Consider the following 14,895-nt stretch of genomic DNA (forward strand, 5'->3'; position numbering starts at 1 on the left):
ATACAATTGAGTAAAATAAAATAAGTGAAGCTAGCATATGGGAGTAAGATGAAAATTGAAAAATTAGTAAAGTAAAAAATTAAATTGCATGATAATTGTGTGAAGGTAGTTGATGTATAGTAAGACATCTTCTTAAGTTCAAGAGAAATTTAATTTATTTGGGTAAGTTAAATTATATGGATTATGGACTTTTTATTTAAAATAAAGTTATGAGATCAATGTGCTCTTGTGATTATGAATGCCACCAAACTAGAAATAAAGAATCTAAAATGGAAATATTTTGATTGAATGATTGCGAATGGAAGAGATAAAATTAACAATCAAGAGTCTAAAGCGGCATTAAAGAAAAAGTAATTTTTACAAAAGTTATAAAACTTAATTTGAGTTCAAAGTCGATACGAAGATTCGTGGAGTTTAAATATGAAAATTCCCTATTGAAAATATTCAAAATATGCTATAGTTTTAAATAAGGTGGAGATAGTTAAATTTGTGACTTGATTAGATATTAATTTTTAAATTAAAACTGAAAATTCATTTCACATATAAATTTTATATTGTTTTATCATTTATAAATGTTCATAGAGTAACTCGATTTGCTGGTAATAGCGATGTTATATTTAATAATTATAATAAATTTATGATCGATTCTGTAAATTCATGAAAATAAAAAAAATAAAAAAAATATATTATTACTATTTATCCCTTGCTAATTTGAAATTTCTTACACAGAGTTTAATAAATAAATGGTGGAAAAAAAATAAAAAATTGATATTCAGAACACACATTTTCGTTTGTATTAACTAACTGTTCCTTATGGTACATTGCTTAGACATAGACTTATCGATCTAAAAAGATTTCTTAAGATAATGTTTCCATGATGTCTCTGTCATGATTCATAATTCAAAGATATCGAATGCAAAGAAATTATATAGGAGAGGTGTAGTGGTACGTCTCACATCCGCAAGAAGAAAAAGTTATAACATTTATATAATTAATTAAAATTTTTTAAATAATTTAAATTAATTATTTCAAATCAAATGAAAAAAATGAAAAATAAGACTTTTATCAGAAATGCATTGACGGTAGAGTTTTACAAGTTTTCTTTTTTTTCTTTTTTATAATACTGTCCATTGTTTGGGAGCTCCATTTTTCCACTAAAAATGACAACAATGATATCCCACTTGGTTTCTGTCGCGTAGCATGACATTGTCAAAAATCTTTTTTCTTTTTTTAATTTTTATATTTTGTATGTTTTTGGATTCATATGATTTTTCTATTTTGCCAAAGATTGTTTTAAGTGGATGCGGACAAGCATAGAACCGAAGACCTTTCAGGTCTTTCCCGATATCCCATGTTCCACGGTTTCAGAATTTTCCACGCACTTTTTTTAAGTTGAATAAAGTAAGAAAATTCAAGAGAAGATTTTTGCACACTTGTTATTCACTCATTGGATCATTTCAATATCATTGTCCATACTTTACAGGGATTTACTTATAATAATATGATAAAAAAATTACAATAATATTAATTTTATTTTTATAATTTTTAAAATATAACAATTATGATATAAGTATATTTTATAAAATTTATGAGTTAAAATAATTATATTTTTATAAAAATTATGAGTCGAAATTTAACGATAAAAACTTAGTGTGTTACTTGATTTTTAAATAAAAATTAGGAGCTAAATAACCTGATTTTTATATTAAAATTAATATTAATTAATTATTTAATAAAGATGTAAGTCTAAATTACTCTTTTTACAAATATTAAAAATAATTATAAACAGGTAGATTGTTTATGCCTTTCGTTACTCAATGAAGTCAAGTTAGATAAAAGATAGTCTTCTTTTATAGATGAATTTTCTTTTAATAGTTTGGGCATGCATGGAAAGTGGAATCAAGCTTTGACCTTCTGATTCCCCTTCGTCATTCCTTTTCTGCTAAACAGAATAATGAGAAACAACGGCAACATATTTCTGCATAACTTACAGATTATTGCTTCTTTCTCTTTTTCCTTATTGCTCCACCATCATCTCATTAACTGCTTCACTGCATCGGATTCACCACCTTCTGATGTTATTCCCGATCTCAATTACGTAACTCTTGCTTGTGGCTTAGCCAGGGACGCTAAAGCACGAGATGGCCGAACATGGGCTGCAGACACCAATTCAAAATTTTTCTCTGTAAAGCAAAATGAGGAATCAAGAGCAGTTGAATCTCTTACCACTAAATTCTTCACTCCACCTTATACAACTGCTCGCATCTCTCGCTACCCATTCACCTACATATTTCCTGTCGCCACCGGGAGAATATTTATCCGTCTCCATTTTAGTCCTGCTTCTTACTTGGATTTCAACATCTCTAAAGCATTCTTTTCTGTTCAAGCTGATCACTACATCCTTCTTAGCAATTTCAGTGCAGCGCTTCAGCCTGAGGCTCTTGACATGGAACCATTCTTTAGAGAATTCTGGCTAAATGTGGAAGATGATCGAATATTAAACTTGACATTCACTCCCAGTTTTTGTTAGATAATAATGCAAAAATATTTACTGCACTTTTACTGTTAGTTTTAATAAGTCAATGTTTGTTATTTTAGTTCCTATTTTATTGTTGACGTGAGATATTTAGTATCCACGAAAGCTGGGTTTTTGATCATTTTGTGATTGTATTTAAAGAGCATTTGATGAATAAAAGGATATCCCATTTTTTCCCTCATATTCTCTGTTCTGCTCTGTTTTTATTAACATCTGGTATCAGAGCCAGGTTCTCGTCCAGATGGCTTATAATTCAGTAGGAGTTAATCTCTCACAACCTTCGGTTCCAATCCTTCGAGGAATCGACAATTATGATATCTGGAGTGTCAAAATGAAAACTCTTTTCCTTTCTCAAGAGTTATGGGATTTTGTGGAGAATGGTTACAACGAAACAGCATCCGCTGAAACTCTCAAAGACTTGCTGAAGAAAGATAACAAAGCTCTTTTCCTCATCCAACAAGCTGTAGATGATGCTATTTTTCCTCGAATTTCTGCTGCAACAAAAGCGAAAGTAGCATGGGATATACTTCACACTAACTACCAAGGTGTTGAGAAGGTGGTTACAGTAAAGCTGCAGACACTTCGCAGGAAGTTTGATTGCTTTGTTATGAAGGATAGCGAGTCTATGCATGAATATTTCAATAGAGTAATGGAAGTTGTAAACCAAATGCGAAAGTACGGGGAGCGGTTGTCTGATCAAAAGGTTGTGGAGAAAATTTTGCGGAGTTTGCCCAAGAAGTACGAGTCTGCCGTAGCTGCAATAGAAGAATCGAAGAACTTAAGCACCCTGACTATTGATGAGTTGATGGGTTCTTTACAATCCCATGAAGATAGGCACCGCGGTTACGAAGAAGATGATGTAGAAAAAGCCTTTCATGCCAAATTGCAGATATCTAAAGAAGGAGAAAATTATAGCAATGACCATAATAATCGCGGTGGACATTCTTCGCATGGAAGAAGAGGAGGCAGAGGTAACAGAGGGGGTGGACGAGCTGGTGGTCAGAGTCAGAATTACAACATTGAAACCAGTAAAGGTGAAAATCGTTCCCGTAATTTTACATGCTATAATTGCGGGAAACAAGGTCATATAGCGAAGTATTGTCGACAGAAAGGAAATCAAGCAAATTTGGTCGAGCAAGAGAATAAAGATGAATGTGAAAGTTTATTTCTTGCTGCCTTGGCTACTAAAGAATGTGATTCTAATGTGTGGTATATGGACAGTGCTAGCAGTAAACATGTGACTGCTAATTTGGGGGCTTTTGTTTGTTTGGATAAGTCCTTCAAATCCAATGTTAAAATGGCGGATGGAACAATTCGTCAAGCCCACGGCAAAGGAATTGTGAAGATGAATGATTGTGAGATTAAAGATGTTCTCTACGTGCCTGATTTGGACTCAAGTCTTTTAAGCGTCGGTCAATTTATGAGAAAAGGGTATTCACTCCTGTTTGAAGATTTCTCCTGCAGCGTATTTTCAGATGCAACAAAAAAGAATATGTTATTTCGCGTCCCAATGAGCGACAATAGTATGTTCCCTCTTGATCTTGATGACCAACAGAAAGCACTGGCAGTTTCATTAGAAGATGATGATTGGTTGTGGCATCACAGGTATGGACATTTAAACTTTACCAGCTTAAGTTTAATGTCTAAAACTAATTTGGTGGATGGATTACCTGTCATACATTCTGTTGATGATGTGTGTGAAAGTTGTGTGATTGGAAAACATCATAGAGATTCTTTTCCCAAAGGCAAAAGCAGAAGAGCTTCTCAAACAGCTGAACTTATACATGCTGATGTTTGCGGGCCGATGCGTACTTCATCTCTTAATGGCAGCAGGTACTTTGTTGTCTTTGTAGATGATTATAGTCGAATGACTTGGGTTTTCTTTCTTAAAAATAAATCAGAGGTGCTGCCAACATTCAAGAAATTCAGGAGCGTGATTGAAAAACAAAGTGGCAATGCAGTAAAAATTTTGCGGACGGATCGAGGAGGTGAATTTATCTCTGCAGAATTTGACAAATTATGTGAAGATTTTGGGATTCAAAGGCAGCTTACAGCAAGTTATACTCCCCAACAGAATGGGGTGGCGGAGAGGAAAAATAGAAGTCTTGTGGAGATGGCCAAGAGTATGTTGAAAGCCAAAAATCTTCCAAAAAGTTTTTGGGCAGAAGCTATTCATACTGCTGCCTACATTCTTAACCGGAGTTCTACATCAGCTTTATCAAATCAAACACCATTTGAAGCTTGGAATGGGTGGAAACCAAAGGTAAAACATTTTAAGATCTTTGGTTGTGTTGCTTATGTGTTAGTGCCATCTCAAAAGAGAGGAAAACTTGATGAAAATAGTGTGAGGTGTATTTTTGTGGGTTACAGTATGGAAACTAAAGGTTATCGTTTTTATGATCCTCTTTACAAAAAATTAATAATTAGCCGTGATGTCATTTTTGATGAGAAAAGTGAATGGAGTTGGAGTGAGATGCAGCCAGGGGTACATTTTTCACAAAATAATGAAGAATTTATTCCTGAACAAATTCAAAATGAAGGTAACAATGGTGGTTCAGATTCATCATCTCCAAATACTCCCATTTCCAGTCCTTCTAGTTCGACATCATCCTCTTCATCAAGTACACCTCCACGAAAATGGAGATCCTTAGAGGAGGTTTATGAGCAACTTGATGAATGTCATCTTGTGGTCACTCAAGAACCAAGCAGTTTTGAAGAAGCAACAAAAATCATAGAATGGCAAAAGGCAATGGATGAAGAGATGGATGCCTTAGAGAAAAACAAAACGTGGGAGTTGGTTGACTTGCCATTTGGTAAAGAAGTTGTGGGGCTGAAATGGGTGTACAAGGTAAAACACAAGCCTGATGGGTCTATCCAGAGACACAAAGCTCGGTTAGTTGCACGTGGTTATATGCAGCGTGAAGGTGTTGACTTCGAAGAAACATTTTCTCCAGTGGCAAGGTTTGACACTATTCGAGCTACTCTTTCTATTGCTGCTTATCTTAACTGGAAAGTTTTTCAGTTTGATGTCAAATCGGCCTTTTTAAATGGTATTTTGGAAGAAGAGGTTTATGTGCAACAACCGAAGGGCTATGAAATTTCTGGTGAAGAAAAGAAAGTGTACAGGTTGAAGAAAGCTCTCTACGGCCTCAAGCAGGCTCCGAGGGCCTGGTATGGGAGAATCGACTCACATTTTTGCAGAAATGGTTTTCAAAAGAGTGCAAGCGAGCCCACTTTGTATGTCAAGAGAAAAGCAGACAATGAGGTATTGATCATTTGCCTTTATGTGGATGACTTAATCTATACTGGAAATAGTATTGAGTTATCCACTGAATTTAAGAAGATTATGGTGACCGAATTTGATATGACTGATTTGGGACTCATGAGTTATTTTTTGGGTTTGGAAGTGAGTCAAGGTAAAGCTGGAATTTTTGTTTCACAACAAAAATATGTGAATGATCTGCTTACAAAATTTAACATGAAAGATTGCAATTCAGTCACAACTCCAATGATCACAAACCATAAATATTGCTTGGATGATGGAGAAGAGAAAGTAGATTCTCAATTATATCGGAGTTTGGTGGGAAGTTTACTTTATTTGACGAATAGTCGTCCGGATATTTTGCAAGCAACTAGTCTCCTGTCAAGATTTATGCAAAGTTCGAGCAAGGTTCATTTTGGTGCTGCGAAGAGAGTGTTAAGATACTTAAAGGGAACCTCTTCTTATGGGCTGTTCTATTCTAGCTCAGACAATTTTAAATTGTATGGTTTCTCTGACAGTGATTGGGCAGGTTCCTTGGATGACCGTAGAAGTACTACAGGATATTTATTCTTGCTTGGGTCTAGTGCCATATCCTGGAGTTCTAGAAAACAACCATCCACAGCATTATCGTCGTCTGAAGCTGAATATATGGCAGTCACCTCAGCAACTTGTCAAGCTGTTTGGCTCAGACGAATTTTGCAAGATATGAAGTTTGAGCAGAAAGAAGCAACTGTTATCTACTGTGATAATCAGTCCACAATTTCAATGGCCAAAAATCCAGTTCATCACCAAAGGACAAGGCACATTGATATTCGTCATCATTTTATAAGGGAGCAGGTTGCGGAAGGAAGTATCCAGTTAGAGTTTTGCAATTCAAGAGAGCAAGTAGCTGATTTGTTTACAAAAGCTCTTCCTCTTGAGAAGTTTGCATATCTCAGAGATAAGTTACAAGTTATAGATTTTTGCATTAAGGAGGAGTATGTTAGATAATAATGCAAAAATATTTACTGCACTTTTACTGTTAGTTTTAATAAGTCAATGTTTGTTATTTTAGTTCCTATTTTATTGTTGACGTGAGATATTTAGTATCCACGAAATCTGGGTTTTTGATCATTTTGTGATTGTATTTAAAGAGCATTTGATGAATAAAAGGATATCCCATTTTTTCCCTCATATATTCTCTGTTCTGCTCTGTTTTTATTAACAGTTTTGGTATGGATGATGTATATGCTTTCATCAACGGGATTGAGATGGCGTCAGTGCCTACCAATCTTTATCACACTGCAGGGGATAATCCGGGGTTGAAATTTGTTGGCCAGAACAAGCCCGTCGGCCTGGAAAACAACGCTGTCTCAGAGGTAATGTACAGAATAAATGTGGGCGGGGCTTTTATTTCACCCCTTGATGACTCTGTCCTGTTTCGAAGCTGGCTCAGCGATGAGGACTACTTGACAATCGCAGAACCAAGTGCTTTCCTTTTAAACAGCACCATTCAACTAAGATATACCATCTTTACTCGTTTTGCTGCACCAGACCTGCTCTATAAAACTGGAAGATCCATGGGGATGGACAGGGAAACAAACGAGAACTACAATATCACTTGGGAATTTCAGGTTGATTCCGGGTCCACGTATTTTATCAGGCTTCACTTTTGTGAGTTTCAGCCGCCAATAACTCAGAAGGGCGACAGAGTTTTTCAGATATACATTGCAAACCAACTTGCTGAGTCTGAAGCAGATATAATTGATTGGAGCGGTGGAAATGGATTTCCTACGTTTAGAGATTATGCGGTGACCATGGGAGCGGGTGGAAGCAAAAAGTTAGAAAATCTATCTATTGCCCTACATCCTGCAGTTTATACCGTATACTCTGATGCAATCCTGAATGGCATTGAAATTTTTAAATGGCTAAAGTCAGAAATTCAGGCGACGTCCATCCCAACATCAGCAAAGCCACTGATCAATAGGACAATAGTATTTGCCATTGTAGTTGGTGTTGTATTGGGCTTTATTATTGTAATCCCTCTTCTACTCTTCTTCATTGCTCGAAGGAGAGTAAAAGACAAGGATTCTGAGGATAGGGTCTCGTGGTTGCCCCAATTTGTTTCTTTGAAGGAGACCACCAAGATCCACCGCTCATATTCACTCTCAAATGTTTTTCGCAGTTTTTCTCTAGAAGAGATGAAAGCAGCCACAAAAAACTTTGACAATCTGTGCATTATAGGTGTTGGAGGGTTTGGCAATGTGTACAGAGGAACCATTAATGATGATCCCATTATTGTTGCGGTGAAACGGTTGAGCCGAGGTTCGGAACAAGGAGAAAACGAATTCAACACAGAGATAGAGATGCTTTCTGAGCTTCGACACCTTCACTTGGTCTCTCTAATCGGTTATTGCAATGAAGATCACGAAATGATCCTAGTGTATGATTACATGAGCAATGGCACCCTTCGTGACCATCTCTACAACACCAGTAATCCTCCTCTACCATGGAAACAAAGGTTAGAGATATGCCTTGGTGCAGCATGCGGGCTGCATTACCTTCATTCAGGAACGAAGCATGCAATTGTTCATCGTGATGTGAAATCAACAAATATCTTATTGGATGAGAATTGGGTGGCAAAGGTTTCAGATTTTGGATTGTCCAAAATGCTCCTTTCTAATAACTCCAAGTCCCATGTCACCACAGTAGTCAAGGGAAGCTATGGATATTTAGACCCTGAATATTACCGTCGCCAACAATTGACGGAGAAGTCCGACGTGTACTCATTTGGGGTGGTGCTTTTTGAAGTATTATGTGGTAGACCTGCAGTGGATCGAACCTTCGGAAATGATTATGATGAACAAGTGAGCCTTGCAGTATGGGCTCGAGAATGCTACTGCAAAGGAACTCTTAATCAGATAATTGATCCATTCTTGAAATGCAAGATTGCGCCTGGGTGTTTTAAAGTATACAGTGAGATTGCTGTGACTTGTTTGCTTGACGAGAGGATCAAAAGGCCATCAATGAGAGATGTCGTTGCAAGGCTTGAGCTTGCATTGCAGCTGCAGGAGAGTGCGGAGGATAATCTCAAGCTTGGGGGATCTCACGAGGAAGTGGATCACTTCGATCTTGATATGCCCTTCATGGTCTCTTCAGACATTTTGTCTTTGCTTAAGACATCCGTTGATGATAGTTGCGGCAAGTTTTCAATTGAAGATAGTTGTGGCGATATAGTAGAGATGCATGAATCTTAAGGTCTACAACTTCTTTTCCCTCGAGAATAAGTGTACAAATTCAGACAATTTTTTTTCTCTAAATTTCTTGTTAGAAGCATATAGGAAGTTCTGCACACTGAGTATTCAAGACAATTGTTAATCGAATCAAGACCCAAAAATTGTATTTATATGAAACATAATCAAATTAAATTAAATTTATAGAAAAATTAAATCGAAATAAAATAATTTTTTTACAGTTAATGTTATTTCATTTTGAATATGACTATGAGTTATATTATTTAAGACAGTAAATTAAATTCTGTGTTAAAATTAATTAGCAACTTTTTTTTTAAAGAAAAAGAAGATTTCGTAAAGCATTAATTAGTTAATATTGTTATTTGATATTGAATAGTATATGATATGACTATCTTTGTCCCATAAAAATAATCCTATAGTTATTTTTATATAAATTATGAAAATTTAATTAATATAGTTAACTTAATAAATTATATATATTTAATATACTTCTACGCTCATATTAGTTTATTATGAAATTATTATTAAAATTAATAAATTTTATTTTTAATACAAATTAAATTGGATATATTAATGCATTATTATATTAAAAAAATCATATTATTTAAAAAAATTACTATTTAACTTTTATAATATTAAAAAATTCACTAATTAATCTTTAATTTTAAAAAATATATTCAAATATTTATAATATTTTAAAAAATTTATTAATTAATTTTTTCATTATTTTTCATCATTAAATATTGAAAAGAGTCAATCGTGAGTTTTGTTTTGACACCTAAAGGTCAGTCGACTTGATCATTAATATCCTAAAACGCGTTTAGAAAAAAGTTGCAATTGACAACTACATGAATGAATATTTTATTTATTTTTCAAGGGAGGAAGTAATGTCTACATCAGGCACATGAAATGAAATGGAGTATAATTTACGCTGAAACATAAAATATCTCGGTGGTTACTGTGGAAGAAGAAGCCGAGCTGCTAAATCCAGGAGATGGTTTGGTTGGGTGTCAATCAAGTGGTCCCGACTCTAGTGTGGACTCCTTTGTATTATTTGCGCTATGATTGAAGGAAAGCAGTGGTACCAATTCAATTGACAAGGACGCCACCACTGCTTTCCCTGAAAGACTCAGTCAATCAGCCAAGGATAACCTTCCAAATATTACCCAGAGTTTCTGCCCTCGCCAAGCTTTTCATATTTATTTAGTCCCTTGTTTGTGAGGGAGGCACAAGGGAAGGTTAGAGATGAAAGCTGAGTTGAAGATCCAATGGCGCCGCTGCCTTGAGTTCTCGTTTACTGTCTTGCATCTGGTTTTGATCGTTGCAAGTATTTCTTTTGCAGCTCCTCTAATAGGCAACGCCAACTACTTTTGCAATGCCACAGGTGGTGACTGCCATGAAGAACCTCCATGTGTGGACTCCGATCCGTGTCCAGGTCCTCCAATCGGCAGCCAACTGAGATATATTACTTATCATAGTTTAGGAAAGCAGCCAATTTGCAATTCAAAAATATATGGCAGTTGCTTAAGACCCGAGGGCAGTAATAAGACTGAGCGTTGCAGTTACTACACTAGATGCAGACTTCATTCTTAGGGATCAATGATTCCGAGGAAAGGCAGATGTCATGTCAGGAGACGAGGTTTCCTTACATGTGTAATTGCGCTGAGAATAAAATTTCCATTTATTAATTTTGTGCTTGATACTTTGCAAAGGAAAAAAAAAAAACGCTTTGCAGATGATTTTCTCTCTTTTTCTCTCTTCTTCTTCCTTTTTTTTTTTTTAATGTTTTTTCACATACAATATTTTATTTTCTGAGGTGGAGAATCATTGGAGCTAGGAGCCACGCACCCCTAAAATTCTCAATAATAATAATAATATTATGTAGTATACAAAATTAATTAATTTAATAATTTATTCATTCAAATATTATAAAAATATATATATATATATTTTTTTATAAAATAATATAGTTCAGTCAATATTGCATCTCAATAATAATTAGTAAGAGGGGAGAATATTGAGATTTCTCATAATACCCTAAAATTTTTTATTTGTTTATGATATTTTAAAATTATTTTATAGTTAAGAATTTTATTATTTAAAATAGATAATAATTTTATTATTTAAATTAATTTTATAGTTAGGTAAGATAATATTAAAAAATACATATATATAAATATATTGATATTAAATTTTTTAAATAAGGATATAAATTAAATGATAATTTTATTATTTAAATTAATTTTGGATTTTGTTAAAAAAATTTAAAAGAATTATTTAAATTAATAAAAATACAATTAAATTATTTTAAAATTAAAATAACACGTTTAAATATTAGATAATTATTAAAATAATAAATTTATATTTTTAAGTATAAATTAAAATATAAAATTAAATTTAATTAGTGATTGTGATAATTTTATTATATTATTTTTAAGTATAAATTAAATATAAATTTATTAAAATAATAAATTTATATGTAATTCATCAATATAACAATTGTATTTCTATAAAAAAAAACGGTTACTATCTCTCTAAACAATACATATGAAAAAATGGTTATCACAATCAAAAATAATTTTAGTAAAAAGAAAAAACTTATATATTGCTGCTACAAGATCAAGAATAATGTTTTTTTCTGAAATCATTTGAATATATAATATTATATTTTTATTGATTATTTTTTCAGTATATTTTTTTATATTTTTATAAATTTTATTATTATAAATTAATTTATTATGTATAAATAATAAATTAAAAATTGATCGAGTTAATTTTATATTTATTTATATATATATATAATATTATAGTTTTAATATATTATTATGAAATAAAATTATAAAATATATATATATATATTATAATTGAAAGAGGGGAATAGAGATTTTTTTAAGTTGAATATGATAATAATATTTTTATTTTTATTTTGATTAGTTAATAATTAAAAAAAATTAAAAATTAAATTTTAAATTTATTATATTAATGACTTTTTTAAATTTAAATTTTATTATTAAGAAATATTTATTTTTAAAATTAATTTAAGTTAAACTAATCATTATATATGCAGTTAATTAAATTTTATTAAAATTTAATTTTAAAAAATTAATTTGTAAATTTAATGATATTATATATAGTGTAAGTACACATTTTATTTTATTGTAAAAGAAAATTATATTAGTTAAATATTCTCTTTTAATATAATAATTATTATATATTTATATATTTATTTTATATTATATATATATAAGTGAAAAGAGAGGAAAATCTTAAAATTATGAGTAATGTTTTTAGATCTTTTATTTATTTATAATAGCTTTTAATTACTTTATAGTTGATAATATTATTATTTAAAATTTAATTTTTTAAAATAAATGATAATTTTATTATTTAAATTAATTTTATAACTAATGAAGAAAATTTTAAAGAATATATAAAAATATAATAAGAATAAAATTTTTAAACAAAGGTATATATTAAATAATAATTTTATTATTTAAATTAATCTTATTAAGAAAATCTAAAAGAAATACCTAAATTAATTGAAATACAATTATATTAATTTTAAAATAAGAATTATTAAGATAATATGTTTTCAAATATTAGATAAATATTAAAAAATATTATAATAATAAATTCATATTTTAAAGTTTAAATTAAAATAATAAGCTGAAATTTGATTAGTGAATATTAAAAAATTAATAAATAGATATTTAAAATAAGAAGTATCTAAATAAAATTAATATTAAAAAAAGAAAATAAAAAAAAAGATTCAAGTTTATTTTGTAATATAATTACAATTGAGAATATTACAAATATATTTTATAATATTAAATTTAAAATTGATGAATTGTATGAATTAAATTTTTAAAAAAATAAAATATATTATTGGACATTTTAGATAAATTTGAATTATTATTTTAAATTAATATAAATAAATTAACTAATAAATTATAATATGTTTAACTTAAAAGAGTTTTCTTTGATTTATTTCAAAAGTTATTACTTTTATTTAATTAGTTTAATAATATTATGAGTTTTATTTATTAAAAATTGATGGGTTGAAACCACTAAAAATAAAATTTTTCTTTAAAATAAAATTTGGTAAATAGGGTGGATTTCATAGTAAATTAATTTTATTAAATAAAAAAATAAAAAATAAATAAAATAGGAGATTTTGAATATAGAGAAATAAATAAAATTAATTCAAAAAAAATGAGCAATTAAATTGAAGAGTAAGAATTAAAATGAGAAATATTTAATTACAAGAATAATTTTAATTTCAGTTCAATTGATTGTAAGATTTATGTGATTTTATTATTTTTTTAATAATTTTTGATATTTATATTATTCTTGTATTTATTGCTTCTACTTATTTCAGTTTAACTAAATAATTATATATTTAATTAACTGAAATTAATAGTAAATAGAAATATATCATTTTATTAATTGAGCAATGACATTTTAATTCAACAATTAATAGAATAGAAGTAAGCAATAAACATGAAAATAATATGAAATACCAAAAATAATTGAGAAAATAATAGAATCATATAAATTTCATAACCAGTTGAATTAAAACTTTAATTATCCGAAAAAATTTAGTCACACATGTTCATGACTAAGAATGGAAAATGAAAGATGAGAGGAGATGTCAGATATATCAAAATGTTCTGTTTTTATAACACTAAGAGTCCTAATTTAGGCTAAATACAAGTAGTTAAAATCAAAGTCAAATATATTCTATTTGTTTCTTGGATTTTGAAACTGGACTCTGTTCATCAAGTTTATTATGTCCATAACGTAGTTCATAATACAGCTTGTCTGGAAATTAGAGTTCAAATATGACTCTATTTCTTATCTTTCTATAAATTTGGTTATGACACATTGAATCTCAAAGTATAGAGTTCAATTTGAATTTTTCTCATATAATTTTCCAATCCTATCAAGATAAAAAAAAATTTAAGCAAATCAACATGTTTTAGACGAAATCAAACTCAATATCTAAGCATTTTAAAATATTAAAACTATATAATTATGTATATTATAAAAAATTTAATGAATAAAAATTTAGTAATAATATTAATAATAAAACTCATGAGGATAATAATATATAATCTATGCACTCGCAGGTTTAGCCTGGTGGTAAGTGCATCCGAGTAAACCTGAGAGGTTTCAGGTTCGAATCCCCCAACCCCAATATATATATATATATAATCTACCGAACATAAATATACATATTAATAGATTACTAATTAAGTTAAGAAACTTTTATTGATAAGAAACAAAATGAATTAATCTTGTTGAGGAATATCTATCTATACTATATATAAGATTGGGAAGGGGGAAGAAGGGGAATAGGAATTGCCATAATACTCTTAAACCTTTTAAATTATTTATAATTATATTTAATTATTTAAACAGTTAATAATTTTATTTTTTAAACTTTAATATTTTAAAATAAATAATAATATTATACTTTATATTAATTTTTATTAATTAAGAAAAATTTATTTTTTGATGGTTGCTGTAACAGCCCGGAAACCGAACTGCTACCGGCGCTAGGATCCAGATCGGCTTAAGGCCGCCGGGACCCGTAGCAAGTCTGCTATGAATTCTGTGTACCTGTGAAATCCCATACATGATCATACATTTTCTGTAAAAATTAAAAATTTTCTTTGTACCCAGGCCCAACCTGTGCATGCACTAACTCTCTACTATAAAACCCCTGCTAGAGCTCTCATCTTTGCTCAAAGCGGGTCAACTCATACTATGTTGAGCCTGGTTATTTCAAATACGTCAACTAAAACATATCTATAAAAAGATCATGTATACAAAAGGATTACAACAAACTGGGTCAAGCACAA

General features: G+C 30.4%; 2 protein-coding genes across 3 annotated transcripts in view; both read left to right on the plus strand.

Annotated features, from left to right (window-relative positions):
• Positions 1-14,895, plus strand: part of LOC110621775 (uncharacterized protein At5g39570) — a 56,853-nt gene that overhangs the window by 18,001 nt on the left and 23,957 nt on the right. The gene's annotated exons all lie outside the window — the stretch shown is intronic.
• LOC110618559 (receptor-like protein kinase FERONIA) lies at positions 1,853-9,089 on the plus strand. The gene is made up of 2 exons (XM_021761708.2): positions 1,853-2,520; positions 7,006-9,089. The coding sequence occupies exons 1-2, from the start codon at positions 1,955-1,957 to the stop codon at positions 9,032-9,034; spliced, it is 2,595 nt and encodes an 864-aa protein (XP_021617400.1). The 5' UTR covers positions 1,853-1,954; the 3' UTR covers positions 9,035-9,089.

The sequence above is a fragment of the Manihot esculenta genome, chromosome 1, assembly GCF_001659605.2.
Source record: "Manihot esculenta cultivar AM560-2 chromosome 1, M.esculenta_v8, whole genome shotgun sequence".
In the NCBI taxonomy this organism is placed as follows: Eukaryota; Viridiplantae; Streptophyta; class Magnoliopsida; order Malpighiales; family Euphorbiaceae; genus Manihot; species Manihot esculenta.

Excerpts from the sequence above, each read along its gene's own strand:
- LOC110618559 (XM_021761708.2), top strand. The coding sequence starts at position 1,955 with ATGAGAAACAACGGCAACATATTTCTGCATAACTTACAGATTATTGCT. Across the intron at positions 2,521-7,005 it reads AACTTGACATTCACTCCCAG|TTTTGGTATGGATGATGTAT; the intron begins TTTTTGTTAGAT and ends TTTTATTAACAG.